The 22142-nt window shown below is 39.9% G+C and overlaps 1 protein-coding gene and 1 non-coding gene across 4 annotated transcripts in view; one reads left to right on the forward strand and one right to left on the reverse strand.

Moving 5' to 3' along the window:
* Positions 1-22142, forward strand: part of SLC16A12 (solute carrier family 16 member 12) — a 96984-nt gene that overhangs the window by 37204 nt on the left and 37638 nt on the right. For 2 of the 3 annotated variants that reach the window (XM_036336663.1, XM_036336661.1), the window contains exons 2-4: positions 11084-11331; positions 16955-17058; positions 19528-19671. In XM_036336663.1, the coding sequence (XP_036192556.1) occupies positions 11120-11331; positions 16955-17058; positions 19528-19671 (460 nt within the window). In that variant the 5' untranslated portion in view covers positions 11084-11119. Of the gene's footprint in view, positions 1-6937; positions 6979-11083; positions 11332-16954; positions 17059-19527; positions 19672-22142 lie in introns of those variants that run through there. The other variant, XM_036336662.1, reaches the window with a different exon arrangement.
* On the reverse strand, positions 11973-12079 carry LOC118670397. Its single transcript, XR_004972299.1, has one exon. It is a non-coding gene; the product is annotated as a U6 spliceosomal RNA (small nuclear RNA).

Consider the following 22142-nt stretch of genomic DNA (forward strand, 5'->3'; position numbering starts at 1 on the left):
AATTAGTACAGGGTGTGCAAATCCACAAATACATGCAGCATTTCCAGTGGACAGAATATCTTATACAGTTATCATGATTGTTCAAATGTTTTGTAAGTGCCTTACTGATGCATAAAATAAAAAGGTGTATTTGAAAATAGTATGAAATTCATTTTAACTGCTGTCTTTATATATATTAATCAATAGGTAACTTGTATTAAAAATATAGCTATTGCCATGTTTGGCTATGGAAATATTTAAAATGTGGGTGAATTCACATGCAAAGAAAATTCGGCAGAGTTCTGGATTGATATAGCAGAGTAAGTAAATACTGTGCTTGACTCCTCCCATGACCACGTAAAAATTACAATTAAATTATAGAACAATCCACCTGGAGAATCATCTGAAAACTAGCTGAACAGAAGTCCTATGACTAAGGATATAAAGAAGAGGCCACATGGAGTCCAGTAGGAGGGGCTGAGATGTGAAACAGGCTGGCCCCACACCCATGTATGGTGGTTGAGAATCAGGAGGGATATCTCAGCTGAGAAGGGAGGGGTGCCAGCCCCACACCAGAATCCTCAGCCTGGAGCACCAGTGTGAGGAAGAGGAGCCCTCACAACATCTGGGTGAGATGGAGGGCAGCTGGAACCCAGATGACCTCATATAGGGCCAAGCACAGACTCATTGGCTCCAAGGCACTCACCCTGGGCTCTGGTAGAGGACAGAGGCTTGGGAGGCACCAGAGACAGAGAGGGAGAAACTGAGTTGTGTGTCTTGAGGGTGAAGGCTGGAGGGACAGCCGCCATTGTCCCTGTGTTCAGCCCTCCTCCCATGCAGCCAATTCTGAATCTGCATTTACCTAGTGATCTTTACTTACCCCACCCTGGTGACTCCCCGAGACCCTGCCCACCCAACTCATACACCGCCAGGGACTGTTTCAATGTGAGGTAGCTGGCCTTGGCTCAAGGTATAGACTTTCAAAAAACAAAATAAAACAGAACTCTCAAAGGACCGCACGCTCTAGGCAGGTAGTGGTTGGCCTCGACGTGCCTGGTGACGTTTGCTTAGTAGCCCCAGACTCAGCACTGGTTCCAAATATAAATCCACATTAACCTGGTGAACCCACTTGCCCCACCCTGGTGACTTCCTGAGATGCTGCCTCACCCAATTCGCATACTGCCTGAGGCTCTTTCAGCGGTTGAGCCTTATGGGCAGTGGGCAGGCAGCGGCAGGCCTCCAGGTGCCTGGTGCCATTAGCTGAGCTGCCCAGGCCTGGTGGCAGCTGAACTTGGTTTGCAGTGTGGCCTCTCCCATGCAACTCCAGGTCCTGCACAGGCAGCTACAGACTGTGGATCACTGTGTGGCTCCTGCCAGGTGGCCCTGGGTTGGTCACAGGCATCCAAATTGAAGTAAAACTGTCATTATTTGCAGTTGACATGATATTATATAGAGAGAACTCTAAAGATACCACAAGAACACTATTAGAACTGATAAATGAATTCAGTCAAGTAGGAGGACGCAAAATTAATATTCAGAAATTAGTTGTATTTTTATACATTGATAATGAACTATCACAAAGAAAAGTGAAGAAAATGATCCCATTTACGATTGCATCAAAAAATAAAATAAAATGTTTAGGAATAAATTTAACCAAGGTGGTAAAAGACCTGTACTCGGGAAATTATAAGATGTTGAAGAAAGAAATTGAGTAAGATACAAATAAATGGAGCATGTACTATGCTCATGGATAAAAATAATTAACATTGTTAAAATGTCTGTACTAGCCAAAAGAAAATGTAAATTCAGTGAAATCCCTATCAAAATACCAACTTCATATTTCACAGAACTCAAACAAATAATCCAAAAATTTATATGGAACCACAAAGGACTCTGAATAGCTACAGCAATCTTGAGAAAGAATAACAAAGTTGTAAGTATCATGCTACCAGATATCAAACTAAACTACAAGGTTGTAGTAATCAAAACAGCATGGTACTGGTATAAAACCAGATACATAGATTAATGGAACAGAATAGAGAGCCCAGAAATAGACTCACATCTATATGGTCAATTCACATATGACAAAGGAGGCAAAACTATGCAGTGGGATAAAGTCAATCTATTCAATAAATGGTGTTGGGAAAATTGGACAGATACATTCAAAACAATATTAACTAAACCACCTTTTTACAACATATACAAGAATAAACTAAAAGTGGATTAAATACTCAAAACCATAAAAACCCTAGAAGAAAACATAGGCAGTAAAAATATTCTCTTAGTAATATTTTTTCTGATCTATCTCCTTGGGCAAGGGAAGCAAAAGAAAAAATAAACAAATGGGACTAGATAAAACTAAAAAGTTTGTGCACAGCAAAGGAAACCATCAGCAAAATGAAAGGCAACCTACTGACTGGGAGAAGATATTTGCCAATGATACATTCAATAACAGGTTAATATTAAAAAATTTTTAAAGAACTCAGACAACTTAACACAAAGAAAGATGGATGGAAGGAAAGAAGGAAGGAAGCAAGCAAACAATCTAATTAAAAAATGGGCAGAGGACCTGAATAGATACTTCTCCAAAGAGGACATACAGATGGCCAATAGACATATGAAAAGATGCTCAATGTCACTAATCATCAGAGAAATGCAAATTAAAATCACAATGAGATATCACTTCATACCTACTAGAATGATTATCATCAATAAGTGTTGGCAAGAATGTGGAGAAAAGGGAACCCTTGTGCACTGTTGGTGGAAATGCAGATTGGTGCAACCACTGTGGAAAACAGTGTGGAGGTTCCTCAAAAAATTAAAAATGGAACTGCCTTATGACCCAGCAATTTCATTTCTGGATATATAGCTGAAGAAATTCAAAGCACTAATTCAAAAGACTTTATGCACCCCTCCCTATGTTCATTGCAGCATTATTTACAATATCCAAGATATAGAAGCAACCCAAGTGCCCAACAATAGACAAGTTGACAAAGAAGATGTAGTGCATATGCACAAGAGACTATTACTCAGCCATAAAAAGAATAAAATCTTACCATTTGCGACAACATGGATGGACATACCAGTAGAGGGTATTATGTTGAGTAAAATAAATCAGACAAAGAAAAACAAATACCATATGATTTCAGTTATATGAGGAATGTAAAGAAAAAAATATATGAACATACGAAACAGACTCAGATACAGAGAACAGACTGAGGGGAGGGAGGTTGGGGAACGACGAAAAAGATGAAGGGATTAAGAAGTACAAGTTGGCAGTCACATGGCTGTAAAGTACAGCATAAGGAATATAGTGAACACTGTAATAACTAGCATGGTGTCAGGTGGATACTAGAATTATCGGGAGATAATTTCATAAATTATATAGTTGTCTAACCACCACATTATATACCTGAAACGAACATAAAATAATACTGAATGTCAACTGTAACTGAAAAAAAGTTAGGAACTACTTCCAAGGCCTTTGTTGCTAAAAGTTCAGCAACCTTTTCCTTGGTCCCAGACTAGAAGGATGTGGAATGAACTGGTTCAGTCCTAACTATTTCAACTATCAGGATAGAGACAAAGATGACCACCCACATCTTGAAAGAATTTTTATAAAATGTTTCTAACTTTTTCATTTCCAGGACGAAATTCAGGTCCTCGGTCTTGCACAAAAGAGTCCATCACATTCTCAGCTTTGGCAACACCTTGTCCTTTGTGTGACCTGCTGTGCGGCTCAAGCAGTGAGCAATGTCGATGGAGTACAAAAATAAACATCTCTAAGGGCCTGTGGAATTTGACGGCCTGTGCACGTGGGGCAGACAGTGGGCTGTGTGCCAGGCCCTGCAGGTGAGCCCTCCAGCAGTCCACACTCGTTTTTAGCCACTTGGCAAACACGAGGAGAGAGGGCCATCTTGGCAGTGAAGCTCTGTTCCCAGGTTTGGCCTGGTCTGGGTCAGGGCCTGGCCCGGTCTCGGTGTACTCAGTGAGACTCCTTAGGGCGCTGTTACTCAGATGCTGGGAAGGCTGGCTAACCTGGTTTGACAGTGAATAAAAGGAACAAAGAAAGGCTGGGCAATTTCTTCCCTGCATCCCTCCTCAAGCTCCCTGTACCCCTTCCCTGTGTGATTTGGGAAATGGTCCGGCACTCGAGAATTGGAGGTTTCATTCACTAAATATTTATTGGGTGCCTGTTCTCTTTCGTGCCCTGTCCCAGGCACTGGAGACAGAGTGGCAATTAGGAGCATCACGGTGCCCACTCTTATGGGGCTCCCACTCTTCTGCCTCCACTCTCTCTCAGACTCCATTCTCCACAACACTCCGTGATGTGCGGGTTAACTGGAACCACTGGACAGACATATTTGACTTGTTATATCCTCCCATCTCAACAACGTGGCGGATTACACAGTGAGGAAAACGTTGTGGTGTAGACAGGCAGCACTGCTTTTCAAGAAAAGGCTCTCTATTGACTAACAAAAAGACTGAAATGCATCTCAGGCCCCAAGTGTCTCCTCTGCAGCCCAGAAACCTCGAATACAACATAGTTGGACCTAATAGCTCCATATGCTATAAAAATGCAAAATTAGAGTTGTGCAAAGCCACTGAGTTAGACACAAACATTTATCACCACACAATTTTTGAGCGCCAGCTTTAGAGTGGACATTGTGCGGGGCACTGACTACATCCCATTTTATTTTTTTCAAAGTGGGCTTCAGCTCAGGTCTACCACTTCTTTTACATGTACTTCCAACTAAGAGAGAAAAGAACTCTGTTACTGCCGAGAATGGTAGCAGGTGGCAAGCTCCTGGCTATGAATTGTACTGTCAACAAACGATTGGACTCAGAAGCACGCATTTTTCTGACGTTGCCTAGCGTCAGTGGCTCTGTGGATGAGGAGCCTACACGGTGGGAAAGAATCTTGCTTTCTACTCCCTCTGCCTCTTCTGTGAATCATGACTGGTACCTTTTCTCTCTCTCTGTAGACCAAATACCTTATAAATCACTCTGCCATTTATTCTTGGTCTTATGTAAAGTATTCGTGTCCCCAAAGTCTCATACACAATGTAGAAACGTTGGCAGCCTCGTTAGCAAAGGTCAATGCTTCATTTCAGTTTAGTGCCCAAAGGTCCCTGACAGACATCCAAAAATTTGTTTGAAGTCAGTAATTATTTACTCCTCCGTTACCAGGATCTGTTAGAGGACTAAGCAGAAAGAAGCAATGTTTTTAAAAAAGTGAAGCGCTCATCTCCCTTTATTTAAGAATTATATATATATATATATATACCAGAATGAGATGCAGAATTCAATTATATTTTAGTGGCTGGATGTCAAAATCCAATAAACTTGAGGCTGATTAGTAAAATGAAGAACTGCATGACGGTAACATGCTTGTTTTGCTTAGTTTTAGGTATCCTATCAACTCAATAAAAGGCTTTTCCATATCTGTGTACCATCAGGTGGGTTAATTATTCACAGGAACGCTCAGGCTGTAATTCTAGGGGCACTGCAGGCTGCTGTCCGGCCCCTGCATGTCTTCTGACATAAATCTGCTAAAGGACCTGTCTTGAAAGAAACTCAGAGGAGGTGGTTTATGAGAAGTTACACCCCTGTGCTAACCTTGCGGGCTCCCCATCACAGGAATAGGTGCTTGAGCTCTGGCATTGCTTGGATGGCTTGTTGATGTGCCCAATAACAATACTGAAACCCGGAGGGCAGACGGGCCAGTGCCCTGTCCAAGGTCAGCCAGAGCTGTTGTCTCCATTCGGATTCAGATGCAGCGATGTCAGGCGGGTCCCTTCACTTCTCTGAGCTTCACTTCGTCATCATGAAAGGGGGTTCCAGTGCCCATCTCTGTGGCTGGTGAGGCTCCAGGGCAGCTATCCATGAGGAAGTATGAATAATACTATTGCGTACAGTTGCTTTCAGAAGAGTCGTCTCCCCACCCTGGAATCCTGGGGGGACGTTCCTTGTTCTGTGGTATTACCCAGGTTGACTCTAACTTACAACAGACCTTTGCTCCTTATGCTGTCACCACAGCCACGTTTGGGAGTGTTTTCCATCTTTCATTTGGACTTACTCCATTGCATTTTTTTTGAGAGATCCTCACAAATTGGTTCTTAACTTATAAAATCTGGGAATGCCCAGGAGAGGCTGCTCAACTAAAACAAATGAAAATGGAATCGGGGAACAGCCGAGGCAAAGTAAAAATTAATGATGCTTAATATTTTTGTAAAGAAACAGAACATTTTGTTTTGCCGGGAGTTTTGACCCACAGTGCGCCCTCTACAGAATAATTACCTGCCTTTCACTGTGCAGTCTTAATAAATGATGTGGTCATTTTTAGCCCTTGAGAAGCTATACAAAGAAGAAATGTGTGTTTAGATTTACACTGCAGGAGTAGAACTGAAATATCTGTTTAAGAAAGTTATGTGTAAAATGGGATTGAATACCATTTTGAAAGTGAGTCATAATTATACTAGCCTAGTTATATTTCTTTTTGCATATTCAGCCTATTCTTTGTGACAGTTACAAGTATACAACTTTTACGTGGTTTTGCATAGCTTCTTTTATAAGATACACACAATGTTAGAGACTTCTTTTTTGCTCTACCATTGCATCATAAATATTTTTCCATATTATAATATTATCTTCTTGTGTATAATTTTAAACAATTATATACTATTCCATTTGTTTAATGTGCCATAACTCTTTAAACACTTGTCAATTGTTGAGCACTTAGGTTGTTTCTATTTTATATATTATTCATAATACAATTTTTTTTTTTTTTGGTCTGGCCTATAGCATTGAGCTTCTCTTAAATTGTTTCCTTAGGATAACTTCTTAGAAATGAGATCATTGTTCTAAGACTATGAATAACTTTCTAATTCTATTTCATCACACTGTTCAAAGGTCTGTTGCACAGTGCTGCCTGTTTCAGCAGTCTTTAATAGCACTGGGAGCACTAAGCCAGGCTGGTCTCATACTGGACATTTATGGGTAGGTAGATTTTTTTTTTTTAAATATACTTTATTGATTTTTTACAGAGAGGAAGGGAGAGAGATAGAGAGTTAGAAACATCGATGAGAGAGAAACATCGATCAGCTGCCTCCTGCACATCTCCTACTGGGGATTGCCCGCAACCCAGGTACATGCCCTTGACCGGAATCGAACCTGGGACCTTTCAGTCCGCAGGCCGACGCTCTATCCACTGAGCCAAACCGGTTTTGGCGGGTAGGTAGATTTAGAGTTTTGAGTTGGAAAATAGTTTATTTATTTATTTTTATTTTTAATTTTTTTTTTAGGCATAGAGCATTTATTAATTTTACCATTAATTTTGAGGTTAGGTGCAAGTTTTTAATAAATGTTCTTTATCAGGTTGAGGAATTTCCCCTCTACTTCTTAGTTTTCTGAAATGCTCACTGTAAATGAGTGTTAATTTTGTGAAATGTCTTTTTTTTTAACCTATTAAGATTATATAATTTTCCTACTTAATTGATTGATTTTCAAATGTTAAATGAATCTTAAATCCTGGAAGAAAACATCACTAGGTCATGATGTATTATCTATTTTATATGTTACTAGGTTTGATTAACTCATATTTTGTTAAAGATTTTGCTTCTATGCCTATTAGGCAATATCAGTTAATGGTGTTCCTTTCTTGTACTATGTTTGGTTTTATGAGGGCCCTCAGCCATTCTGCTTGGGGAAGGAATGATGGAGTAAAGGCAAGCTGTTCCTATTACCCACTTGAATTTCTCCAAACTATTTTATTTTTCTTCCTTGGTGTGCTGGAACTTTACCTCTGAAAACCTGTACTTCTGGCTCTCTCATTTGTGGGTGATTGTCTAAGACGGTGTTTTCCAGGAGATCCCAGATTACAGCCAAGATGGGCTAGAGCTGGTTCATGAACCACTGCAGATCCACAGGCAGGACTGAGTTATCTCTGCCTATTACCCAATGCATGGGTGGGTAAGACTCCTCCAGGGTCCCTCAGCTCCCTCAAATACACTTTTGTCTATGTGTAGATGCCAAAATTTTGTTGTTGCGGGAGGGGAACAAGTATGAGGGACATCTTATTCCACCATGATGCTGATAACACTGAATTTTTTACTCCAGGTACTTGTATATATCAATGTTAGAAGTCCCATTTTATCATTTAAAAGAAATATCTTCCAGTTTCCTTTAAATCCTTGAGTATAATTATAATAGGTGTTTTATAGTCCTTATCTGCTAATCCCATAATCCCTGTCATTTTGGAATCTCTTTATTGCCCCACCTCCCTTTTTTTTTCTGGTGTCAAAGAATTGTGCCTCGTAGCATGTCTGGCAATTTTTGTTTGGATGCTGGACATTATGACTTTTCGTGGTTGAACGTTTGCATTTTGTTTTCTTCCTTTAAATATCCGTAAGTTTTGTCAGACAATGAAGTTCCTCGAGGATCTGCTTTATCTTTTTTGAGGTTTGCCTTCAGGCTTTGTTAGCACTTTTCACAGTGGCTTCTGCTCTAATTCTATTTAGTCCTGGTACTAAATAACTTATTAACTTATTACTTATTAACTGGTAATAAGTAAGGCATGACTCTTCTGGGGTCTCTAGTGAATGTCTTGAGCATTTAAAAAGTTCTCTCCTCTTTGACTGATAGGAATTCCACTATCTCCCAACCCTGTGTGAACTCTGGGCATTGTTTAGCTTCTAGTTTTTTAGATACTACATTTTGGCTAGTTTTCTAGAATTCTACTTAACACATGACCAGAATTAAATTCAAAGACTTGAAGGGATCTTTATGCAGATTTCTAGAACTTTTTTTTTTCTGGATGGTTCCCTGGTATGCTGTCCTGCAAATTTCAGGTCCTTGGGCCTCCCCAACTTTTTATCTATGTTCTTTTCATTTGAGTAAGATAGTTTTACTTGATTTTCCCTACCTATGCTCTAGTCTGGAAATTGCTTCCAAATAGAAAGTTGAGGTAATCATAAGGCTGATCTTGTTTGATTCTCTTCCCTCAGGCATCACAGTTCTGCTCTGTTACATATAGTTTCTGTAGTGTTATGGTTGTTTATGCAGGCACGAAGATACTGTACCAGATACTTCTATACGAAAGAAGTTATTTTCATTAAGTTTAAGATAAAAACTAAATCCTCAGAGGTTATTGGAAGCTCTGCATTCATGATGAGGATATTTTGACTGTTGGACCATGTAATAGAATGGGTGATTGATTTCATTATCCTCCTTCATAAAAGCTATTATCTGTAGAACCTTTCTTTTGGGCATCTTACTTTGAAATTCAAGTTTCCAGAATTCAGATCTCTTTTTGGTTAAATGTTTCCAGAAGATAAACTTTTCATTTTTCTCTAAGGGCAGCTCAACTATTCTCCAATTTTACTTTATTTTTTGCTATTTAACCATATTCTGAGGATAGTTTTCTCTTAATTTTTTATATCTTCAGAATTTGTTTTTTCATTCATTTTTATATCTTTTTAATTAGTTTCTTTCATTATTTATTGCTCTCCTAAACTTTTTTTTTTTTTTAGTTTTATTGCTTAAAGTATTACAAAGGGTATTACATATGTCTCCTTTTTTCCCCCACCTTTGACAATCCTCTGGCCTCCCCTGCTCCCAGTGTCTTATGACCATTGGTTATGCTTATATGCATGCATATAAGTCCTTCAGTTGATCTCTTACCCCCCCTCCTTCTGCCCCCCTACCCTCCCTGGCCTTCTTGCTGCAGTTTGACAGTCTGTTTGAGGCAGCTCTGCCTCTGTATCTATTTTTGTTCAAAAGTTTATAATGGTCTTTATTAGTTGGAAAATAGTTTAACCTTGGGGGTTATTTTAATGGAAAAACCCATGAAGAGATTAGGACAGAAGTTTCTAAGCTTCGGCTTTTTTAAAAAATATATATATTTTTATTGATTTCAGAGAGGAAGGGAGAGGGAGAGAAAGATGGAAACATCAATGATGAGAGAGAATCATTGATCGGCTGCCTCCTGCACGCCCCCTACTAGGGATCGAACCCACAACTTGGGCATGTGCCCTTGACCGGAATCAAACCCGGGACCCTTCAGTCTGCAGGCTGACACTCTATCAACTGAGCCAAACCAGCTAGGGCAGCTTTGGCTTTTTAACTTGTATAATTGATTCTGTCATTTCATGACACTTGACACCTAATTGTGTCTAATTGGTGAGTTATTCTTTTGTGTGCAGGTGTAAGTAGAAGCTTGAATGATATTCCTGTTGAATTATGAGAGAGAGTGCTAGATCTAAAACATACCATAAACACAAAGAGATAGGAAACAGCCCAGCCATTGTGGTTCAGTGGATTGAGTGTTGTCCCATGTACCAAGAGATCACTGACTCCATTCCCAATTAGAGCACATACCTGTGTTGTGGGCTTGATCCCCGGCAGAGGGCATGCAGGAGACAGCCAGTCAAGGTTTCTTTCTCATTGATGTATCTGTCTCTCCCCCTCCCTTCCTCTCTTTCCAAAAATATAAATAAAAACATATTTAATTAAAAAAAGAGATAAGAAATACAGAGGCTCAAATATAACTGATGCTTATTTTATCTTTCTTCTGACAGTGAGAGGTATGTGAAACCCAGAGCTAGAGAGGCAGCCTTCTCCAAAGAGTCTTCTGGGGACCCAGGCTCCTTCTGTCCTGTGTCTCTGCCAGCCCCAGGGCGATGTCCTGGTCTGTGTGGTTGAAATTCTTGTCTCCACATCATGTTCCGGTCTGTGGGAAAGGGGGTTGTGGACGTCCTGGGAAAGCGCCCTTGTCTTTGATCTGATGAACCAGAAGTGGCACCTATTACTTTTTCTTGCATCCCTTTCATCAAGACTAAAACAACATTGTTATCCCTACCTCCAGGAAAGGCTAGGGAAAATGGCATCAAACTGGGTGCATGTGGGTTGGCAAAAATTCGAGAGGATCTACTATGAAAAAGAAGGCGGAGGAGCTCCAAGGACACTAAGGCTCTTTGCCCCAGTCCAATATTCTTAGTTACAAATAATCATATGTAACAGGAAAGTATTAATCATCTCTGCCCACTGAAAAATCAACCGTTGGAGATGTCAATAAATGATAAATATGTCCTGATTTTGGTTTTAGATGGCCCACAGTGACCCATGTGCCAGGTAGCATTCTATGCCAATCTTGAATGCCAACAGGAAGTCACGGGACAGTAAACTCTTCCAGGATCATAACTGGGCTGTTGGAGTAACTTGGAAAAGAAGAAAAAAGAAAACCATGACAAAAGTAAATAGAGCCCGGTCCACCTCCCCTCCAGATGGAGGCTGGGGCTGGATGATTGTGGCTGGCTGCTTCCTCGTCACCATCTGTACCCGGGCAGTAACCAGGTTAGTGGCATTTTCTTCTTGATTTATTAAGATGATCTGGTTATTTTTGTTGTTGTTGTTCTAAGTCTGCTTCGTTCTATTTCTGAACCTGCCATTGTGAAAATGTGTGTGTGTGTGTGTGTGTGTGTGTATTTTCTTTGCTCAGACATCTTTTTCTTTGTGAGGAATGTGATTTTCTGACACTTAAAAAAGTTCTGCATTGTGGTCTCTTTGATAATATCTGACACATAAACCTGAAGTGTTAGGACATGTTTAGACCAAATATTGTGGCTATTCCAGCCACCTGTCTTCATACACAGCTCATCCCAGAAAGGAAAAACATATAAGGCTAAAATAGTCCTTGAAAACCTCTTGACTTACTAGGTACTGAGCCCTTAGAAGCTTAAAACCTTCATTTAAGTTCTTTTTCTTCATATTGCATTTGGCTGTGTGTTTGGTGGTGGAGGCTTAGGTCTAGGTTGAAGATGAGAGCAGCAGCATAAATACATGAATTCTCTCCTTATTTACTCACATCTCCTTCTCTCTCTTTTTATTTTTCACATGTTTATATTCTGAGAAAGTTTCTTTTTTGGTTTTTAAATTTTATTTTTAATTATAGTTTACATTCAATATTGTTGTATTAGTTTGAGGTGCACAGCATAAAAAATATGGGATGCTTCACGAATTTACATGGCATCCTTGCACAGGGGCCATGCTAATCTTCTCTGTATTGTTCCAATCTTAGTATTTGTGCTGCTGAAGTGAGCACCTCTCTCTCTTTTTCTTTTATCCCAGGACATAGTGTTGAAAATGCTTAAGTTAAACGTGTACACACTGAGACTCATTAGAACAAATACATACTTGAAATCTGCAGGTGCCAGCTCTTTCCTCTATAGGTGCTCCCATTCAAATTGTACTCTGTTCTCCTCTGGCAGCTCACCCATGGCAGCAAAAGAAAGCAGTTTGCACTAATAACTTTATTTGATGGCATCCTATATAATAAAAGCATAATATGCAAATCGACCGAATGGCAGAACGACCAGACACTATGACGTGCACTGACCACCAGGGGGCAGATGCTCAACGCAGGAGCTGCATCCTGATAGTCAGTATGCTCCCACAGGGGGAGTGCCACTCAGCCAGAAGCTGGACTCACGGCTGGCAAGCTCAGCAGTGGTGGCAGGAGCCTCTCCAGCCTCTGCTGCAGGAGGGCGGTAAGGAGCAACAGGTCACAGACTGTGAGAGCCTCAGACTGTGAGAGGGATGTCTGACTGCAAGAGGGATGTCTAAGCCGGCAGGCGGACATCCCCCAAGGGGTCTCAGACTGTGAGAGGGTACAGGCCGGGCTGAGGGACCCCCTGCCCCAACCAGTTCACAAATCTTGTGCACTGGGCCTCTAGTCATTAATAAAAGCATTGATGTTACCTTCATAACAAACACATAATGCAGGAAAGAAGGAGGATGTTTGTTTTTGCCACAATAAAGGCTGATTAATACACTGTAGATTTGCTTAAGATTATACAATTGGGGTTGAGTTTGATATTGCTTCCACTGTATTATGGATATTGTGTTTGGGGTGTGAGGAGGTCATAGAATTAAAAGGAATCTATTGCATCTTGGTTCTTACGTGTGGAAGCTCCCACCATCCTATGATGAGAAAGTTCTGGAAGTGAGCTCAGTGCTTCATAAGAAGGACTGCTGGAAGCCAGGAGAGAGGATTGTGGCTGGCAGCAAAGGCCTGCTATCCGAGGTTCCTGGGAGAGGCGGAGGGGAGGATACCTGAGCAGAATAAGCTCAGAGGAAGAAAAGTGTGAAGACTCAGCCAGATCAGAATCTAAATGTCATGAACCAGGAAGCAGCCAAGAGAACTGGAGATGGATAAGGAAAGTAGCCTGCAGGGTGATTTGTTAGTTCAGAGAACCAGTGCCTGTCGCAATTAAATTTTGCGACAGTGCCTGGGCAATTAAATTTTTCTTTTCCCCCCAGTTTTACTGAGAAATAATTGACGTACATCACTGTATAAGTTTAAGGCATACAGCATGATGGTTTTATTTCCATATATTGTGAAATGATGACAACACTTTCAGCTAGCACCCACTTCTCATAGAGATACAATTAAAAAAAGGAAAAATAGGAAAATCAGATTTTTCTCCTTGTGATGAGAATTCTTTAGGATTTACTTTTTAAACAACTTCCCTATATCATACAGCAGTGTTAGCTATAGTCATCATGTTGTACATTACATCCCTAGTACCTGGTTATTGTATAACTGGAAGTTGTATCTTTTAACCACCATCCTCCACCTACCCCTTCCCCCACTTTCCACCTCTGGTAACTACAAGGCTAATCCCTTTTTCCATTAGTTTGGTTTTTGTTTGTTTGTTTTTAAGATTCCACATATAAGTGAGATCATACAGTATTTGTCTTTCCCTTTCTGACTTGTTTCACCTAGCATATGCCTTTAAGGTCCATTCATGTCACAAATGATAGGATTTCTTAATTTTGTTATGGCTGAATAAAATTCCATTATATATATATGTATGTATATATACTTCTTTATCCATTCATCTGTTGATGGACACAGATTGGTTGCATATGCATGTCTTAGCTGTTGTAAATAATGCTGCTATGAATATGGGGTTGCTGATAACTCTTCAAGCTAGTGTTTTTATTTCCTTAGGATATATTCCCAGCAGTGGAATAGCTGGATCACATGGTAGTTCTGTCTTTAATATTGTGAGGATCCTCCATACTGTTTTCCATAGTGGCTGTATCAGTTTATAATTCCACCAACAGTGCACAAGGGTTTTCTTTTCTCCAGCATTTTTTTATCACTTGTATGTGGCCATTTTAACTGTGTGAGTGATATCTCATTGTGGTTTTAATTTGCATTTCCCTAATGACTAGTGATGTTGAGCATGTTTTCATGTACCTGTTCACCTTTTGCATATCTTCTTTGGTGAAATGTCTACTTAGGTCCTTTGCCCATTTTTAAATTGGGTTATTTGTTTTTTTACTATTGAGTTGAATGAATTATTTATGTTTTAGATGCTAATCCTTTATCAGATATATGATTTGCAAATATTTTTCCCCATTCCATGAGTTGTCTTTTCACTTTGCTGATGGCTTCTTTTGCTGTGCAGAGCTTTTTAGTTTGATATAGTCCCTCTTGTTTGATTTTTATTTTGTTGTTTGTGCTTTAGGTGCCATATAAAAAAAGAATCATTACCAACACTCATGTCAAGGAGCTTTATCCTTATGTTTTCTGCTAGGAATTTCATGATTTCAGGTCTTACATTTAAGTCTCTAATCCAGGGGTGGGCAAACTTTTTGACTCGTGGGCCACAATGGGTTCTTAAACTGGACCGGAGGGCCGGAACAAAAGCATGGATGGAGTGTTTGTGTGAACTAATATAAATTAAAAGTAAACATCATTACATAAAAGGGTACGGTCTTTTTTTTCCAATAGTTTTATTCATTTCATACGGGCCGGATCTGGCCCGCGGGTCGTAGTTTGCCCATGGCTGTTCTAATCCATTTCAGGTTAAATTTTTTGTGAGTGATATGGGTTCATTTTCTTTTCTTCTCTTTTTTTCATTCTTATACATGTGAATATCCAATTATCCCAGCACCATTGAAGAGACTGTCTTTTCTCCATTGAGTATTCTTGGCTCCCTTGTCAATTATTAGTTGACCATATATGCTTAGGTTTATTTCTGGGCTCTCAATTCTATTCTATTGATCTATTTGTCCATTTTTATGCCAGCACCATACTGTTTTGATGATTACAGCTTTATAGTATAGCTTGAAATCAGGAAGTGTGATACGTTCTGTTTGTTTTTCTTTCTCAAGATTCTTTGCTATTCGGAGTTCTTGTAATTAACCATTTTTCAAAATAAAAATTTCTTTGTCTCTTTGTCTTCATCTCAATCTCTGTCTCTGTATGTCTCCCCCACCTCTGTGTGTGTATATCCATATGTTTCTGATTATATAAGAAAGCATGTTCGTTGTAAAATAATTCAAAATGCAGAATAAAATTAAAAATGAAATAATTTATTATCTCACAATTCACATATAATGACAAGGTAGTTTTTAGTTTATATGTTTTCAGGTGTTTTTTTTAATTTACATAAATATGTATTTATAAAAATAAGCTCTTACTATACAAACTATTTTGTAAATTGCTTTTTAATTTAACATTATATTGTGAATTTATTTCTAAATCAAAACAGATCAAAGCATCATTTTTAATCCTTAATAATATTTTATTATTATTATTATTATTATTGTTATTATTAGAGAGAGAGAAAGGGAGGGCAAGAACAAGAGAGGGAGAAACATTGATGTAAGAGAGACACTTAGATTGGTTGCTTCCTGCACGTACCCCTGACCAGCCTACAACTGAGGTACATGCCTTTGATTGGAATTGAACCGGAAACCCTTCAGTCTGCAGCTGACACTCTAACCATTGAGACAACCGGCTAGGGCAATATTTCATTTTTTGGTATTCCAAAATTTATTTAACCAGTCCTTTATTGATGGACAAAGAGGTTGGTTATAATATTTGACTATTATGAAGAGTTCTCCAGAATATTTTTTATGTGTATCTAATTTCATCTTCTTCATCATCTGTTTATTACCTTTGGTTAAAATCTAGACATGAGCCCTGGCTGAGTGGTTCAGTTGGCTGGAGCATTGTCCTTTACACAGAAAGGTTACCAGTTTTGATTCCTAATCAGGGCATATACCTAGATTGTGAGTTTGATCCCCAGTATGGAGAGCAACCAATTGATGTTTCTCTCTCTCCCTCTAAAATCAATAAAAACATATTTATGAGTGAGGATAGAAAACCCCCGTAAACCTAGACATGAAATTGCATGGTGATGTATAACTCTTTATTGTTAAACTAGAGGCCTGATGCACAAAATTCGTGCAAGGGCTTTGGCCCTTGCTGCTGCAGCGGCCACCTTTGCCTCAGCCCCCGCCTGCCACAGCTTTGTCCTGTATAATTAGCATATTACACTTTTATTATTATAGATTTTAACTTATATAACAACCTCTTACATGTTACAGATATAAGTTAAATGTTAAGATGAATAAAAGTACATGTTTTTGACCTGCCATCTTTTTCTTTTTTTTTTTTTCTTTTTTTAAAATATATTTTATTGATTTTTTACAGAGAGGAAGGGAGAGAGATAGAGAGTTAGAAACATCGATGGGAGAGAAACATCGATCAGCCGCCTCCTGCACATCTCCCACTGGGGATGTGCCCGCAACCCAGGTACATGCCCCCAACCGGAATCGAACCTGGGACCCTTCAGTCCGCAGGCTGACGCTCTATCCACTGAGCCAAACCGGTTTCGGCGACCTGCCATCTTTTTCATAAGGTCTTCCCTACAGCAGTGATCTTCATATCTACTTGGCTTCAGCAGCCCCTCCAGTGAATGAACACTTGTTCTTATCCTTTAGAATTGCTCAATGGTCAGCTTCTGATTTCCCAATTATTATGGTCCAGCAGAGTACCACTGAAAACCAATTTAAACCCATGGAACAGTTGATGGAAATAAAACTTTAAGCTCTGATTCAAATGCATGTTCATTCTTTTCTTTTTTTTTGTATAACATGCTTGCACTGTATTTTTCAGATGTATTTCAGTTTTTTTTGTGGAGTTCCAGACATACTTCACTCAGGATTATGCACAAACAGCGTGGATCCATTCCATTGTAGACTGTATGACCATGCTCTGTGGTAAGTAACACTTACCAGGGATAGACAGCTACTGGCTACTATCAAGTTGTACATGACAATGACCTTCTACTGCCTTTGATTACCAATTTTTCTTAGTAGAAAGACTATGGTAAAAATTGGCTAAGATGAAAAGAAAAGGTCGATCCTACCCTTCAGCCAAACCCAACCAGACATGCTCTTGGAATTAATGGTCTTGGCTGATGTCAGATGGAACAGGCAGTGAATAACTGAGGAGGACACATTCCATTTGGTTCTTCTATATGAAGAGGACTTTGGCATCATAGGACTTACTTGATTTTGGAAGTAGCTAGCCATACAGTGTATGCGTGGCTTCTTTCTTCCAAATGCTGTGATCCCTTCATTCTCCAGTCATGTAAGTCCTTGGATAGCACCCTGAGCCATTTCTATAGGATCCCCTTAAGTGAGTGCACACAATATGTGCATTGTTTCTCAAGTCTTGTTTCATTCCATTTCCTTCCCAGAGATTTCAAACTTTGTCTCATAGATTTCATCACTTTTCATGCATAAATCTTCATTCTTAAGAGAAGGAATAGGGAAGGATAGGATGGTACAATCCTGAGATAAATACATTCACCATAGCTGTCATTTCATTCAATATATAGGGTAAGTAGAGTGTTCTCAAAATAAATGGAACCTCTCACTCCATATATTTAGTAAAGGAAAGCTAACTTTGAGGTTTTTTGTTTTTTTAAAAAATTCAAACCAAAGTTGTTCAATTAGTGGCTTAGAGAGTTTCTGAGATTGAGTCACATTGATAGGACCTATTTGCAGGCTAGACCCATTTAATCCTTTTATTGAGATGAATCCTGAGTATTTTAGAAAACTGCTCTTTCCAGGCCATGTCTTTGTGGTAAAGGGAAATATTATATTATTTATTAACTTATAAATGATGTCACCTGATTCCATTCTAGATACTAGTTCATATTTATTTTTTTAATGTACATACTCAGGAATTAATTCAATTGTTCTGAAATTTATTTCCTTAGTTAGAAGGAATTTGAGAGCAAACCTGAAAGGCAGGTTTCAGGAGAAGGCTAAATTGACTCTTTCTACCAATAACACTGGAAGGTCTTAAGGGATAAAAAAAAATAATATCTCTGGGTTTTCTGTCTTGTGTGTATTTATTTATTTATTTATTTATTTACCGGTGAGACAATCACTGGGTCTTCAGGGTCACGTTAGCCACAGTGTTTGTATAAGCAAGTCAAGAGAGCAATGTTTGTCTTTCTCAAAGGATACAGGTGACTCATTTCCCTCTGTTATCTTTTGGAGACTATTCATAATCCCCAAAAGAGAAATGAATGAACTTCAGTGACCAATATGGTCACAATGACCATGTGAGACATTGAGCCAAAGTAGGGTCATATTAGCATGACCTTAAATATGCAGCATATTTAAATTCCATGCAAGGACTCAAGGCCTGTTTAATTCAGCCACACGATAATATTCTCATACTTCACAATTGCTTACCTGGCAACATTGGTTGAGTACAGAGGATGAACAAGAGGCTGCAGAATCGCATCTAAGATGCTCTTTGGGGACATAACTGCCCTATAATAAACAGAGAAGTTAACATTTTTCATTGAATTTGGTTAAAATGTTGTCACTTTTCCAATAACCGTAGCAGCAGCTGCCAGGAAAATTAGACATACTTTTAGGAGATTTGCTCATTCCTGTTCTCCAGAGGTTCTATATACAGGCAGCCACTGTTTTAACTGGATAGCAGACATCAATCAGGCTGATGACTGATGTCATGTACATTTGAATCAGGCCTAAATTTCAACTTGATCAATAAAAAAATTATACCCCACTGGTACTCAGAGAACTAGCTCTTCTGATCTCGTTACTAGAAGTACTGGTGTCAGCATGAATTGTTCCTTAGAAAGAAATTCACATGCATTCCGTACCCATCCTCCCTGCCATCAGAAGCCAGAGGAATAGTGATATAACCCTGAACTTGGTATCAGGTGCTCTGAGCTACACTTCTTGGTGATCTTGGGCATGTCATATTCCCTTGGGCTGCAATTTCTCATTGGCCTCTCCTAGCTTTAATTAATATTTTATAAACCTGGAAATTGGCACAATGCTGACGCATTGTTAAACCACAAATAGAGCGAGGTCAACCAAAATGTCACCATGGGTGTGAGCATTTTCTTAGATTTTTCTGGTTGTCAATTTCTCATCCAGAGATTTCCTAAAGCCTGAATACAGTGCCAGATTGTGACATTTGTCTATCATCTCTCTCCCTGGCTTTTTCCTGTGTAACACTGTGTGACTATGGGCAAGTCAGTTTCTCTCTCCTCAGTTTCCAAATCTGTAGAATGAGTTTGCAGGGTTGAGGGTGCGGGGGGAGGGACGCTTGATGCTTTAAAGGTTGGTCGTTCTCTACTCTGCCAATGCAACACCCCAAGGCCTTTCTGTTGACCCTATTTATTTTTGTTTTTGAAGCTCCACTTGGGAGTGTTGTCAGTAACCATTTATCCTGTCAAGTGGGAATCATGCTGGGTGGCTTGCTTGCATCTACTGGTCTCATCCTGGGCTCCTTTGCCACCAGTCTGAAGCATCTCTACCTCACTCTGGGAGTTCTTACAGGTAAGGACAACTGTACCACTTGTCTCACCCCACCCCATTCAGGAGTTGTCAATCAATCAACAGAACAATAATTCATAAATTATTCACTTTGTTAGATGCATAATTTAGCTGACCTAGCCTATGTCTAGCTACCTAGCAGTTAAACAAAAGAGCTGGAAGTGCAGTTTATTGTGCGACTGTAATGAAAATGTCCCACCACTTTAATTCAGCCACACAATAAAAGTAACTGCTGGCTTTCCCTTTGGCAGAGGTGTATGGCTGAGATTCTGTACTAAGAAGCCGTGAGCTATGAGCCAGGGCAACATACATTTCCAGCAGTGATCATTCTCCCAATATCTTTGACAAGACATTATAATACTATCTGCAGTTGACTCGAGTCACCCCTGCTTTAAAGTGAATATGATTGTCCAGTAAATGGGGGTTTCCAATTTAAAAAAGAAAGCCCCTGTGGAGAATATTCTCATACTTCACATTTTCTCTCCACCTTATGGAGGTACACTTTAGGGCAGTGGTTCTCAACCTTCTGGCCCTTTAAATACAGTTCCTCATGTTGTGACCTAACCATAAAATTATTTTCGTTGCTACTTCATAACTGTAATGTTGCTACTGTTATGAATCGTAATGTAAATATCTGATATGCAGGATGGTCTTAGGCGACCCCTGGGAAAGGGTCGTTCGACTGCCAAAGGGGTCGCGACCCACAGGTTGAGAACCGCTGCTTTGGGGAATCATAATGAAACTCATAGAGAAGCAACATATGTATTCCATAAGGAGACTGAGTGGGGTCAAGGTGGGGTTGGTTGGTAGGACTGGGTAGCAGTTTGCCTCATCACTCAGTGGGGTGTGGGAAGTAGCACTAACTCATGTCCAGGCACTGTGCCCCAGGGGGTAGCATGATTAGGGCAATAACTGATGTAGCTCCTAGAGGGGCTATAAATCTAGCTCTGTGAGCTCAGAAAGGGATCTTTCCTATGTAACCCAAAGGGCCTGGCTGTTGGGGTGTCCAGTCATTCCAGTTTCCCAGGGACTGTCCTGGTCTTAGCACTGGGTCTCACATCTGGGACACCCCTCAGGGCCAGTTGGGATCACTGGTCACCCTGCACTGCAGATGGGAACAGAAGCAAAAGGGACTTCTCCTTTTCCTTCTTTGACATTAGATGCCAAGAATTCCAGGTTTAAAGCCCTTCAGATTTCCTTGATTTGAAAGGAATAGACGCTGAAAATCTTTAAGAGGCTTTCTGCTGATCTCAAGGGATATTTTCAGGTTACTGTGTGTCCATGTGATGTTCATATATAAAATTGGCACAATGTTTTCCAATTAAGTGAAATTATTCTGGGACTTCTGTGGGGACATAAGTACTACTTACCTCCAAATTCCAGAGTAGTCCAGACTATCAGACTTGTGTCTGCATATGCAGTGAATATTTGAGGCAATTCTCTGGGTAATTTAAATTAAAAAGAGATGTTGAGCCCTGCCCGGTTTGGCTCAGTGGATAGAGCGTCGGCCTGTGGACTGAAGGGTCCCGGGTTCGATTCCAGTCAAGGGCATGTACCTTGGTTGCGGGCACATCCCCAGTGGGGGGTGTGCAGGAGGCAGCTGATTGATATTTCTCTCTCATCAATGTTTCTAACTCTCTCCCTTCCTCTCTGTAAAAAAAATCAATAAAATATATATTTTTTAAAAAGAGGTGTTGAAGAGAATAAGTTTCTTAGGTCAGCATTATCCTTAGTTTTTTAGTTAATTGAATTTAGTTTCATATATATATATTGTATTGGTTTCAGAGAGGAAGAAGAAGGAGAAAGAGAGGGAAACATCAATGATGAGATAGAATCATTGTTCGGCAGCCTCCTGCATGTCCTACACTGGGGATCGAGCCTGCAACCTGGGCGTGTGCCCTGACCGGGAATCGAACCATGACCTCCCGATTCATAGGTCGACATTCAACCACTGAGCCACACCGGTTGGGTGAAATTTAGTTTATATAATAATTTTTAAGTTCTTTGTTTTGTTTTGTTTTGTTTTGTTTTTGTTAATCCTCACCCGAGGATATTTTTTCATTGATCTTTTAAAAAGAGTGGAAGGAAGGCCGAAACCGGTTTGGCTCAGTGGATAGAGCGTCGGCCTGCGGACTGAAAGTTCCCAGGTTTGATTCCGGTCAAGGGCATGTACCTGGGTTGTGGGCACATCCCCAGTGGGAGATGTGCAGGAGGCGGCTGATCGATGTTTCTCTCCCATTGATGTTTCTAACTCTCTATCTCTCTTCCTTCCTCTCTGTAAAAAATCAATAAAATATATTTAAAAAAAAAAAAAAAAAAAGTGGAAGGAAGAGAGGGGAAAAGACAGAGAGGAACATCGATGTGAGAGAAACACATTGATTGGTTGCCTCCTGCACACTCCCTGACCAGGGCCTGGGCTGGGGAGAAGCCTGAAACCAACGTATGTGTCCTTGACTAGAATCGAACCCAGAACC

The sequence above is a fragment of the Myotis myotis genome, unplaced genomic scaffold, assembly GCF_014108235.1.
Source record: "Myotis myotis isolate mMyoMyo1 unplaced genomic scaffold, mMyoMyo1.p scaffold_m19_p_15, whole genome shotgun sequence".
NCBI lineage: Eukaryota > Metazoa > Chordata > Mammalia > Chiroptera > Vespertilionidae > Myotis > Myotis myotis.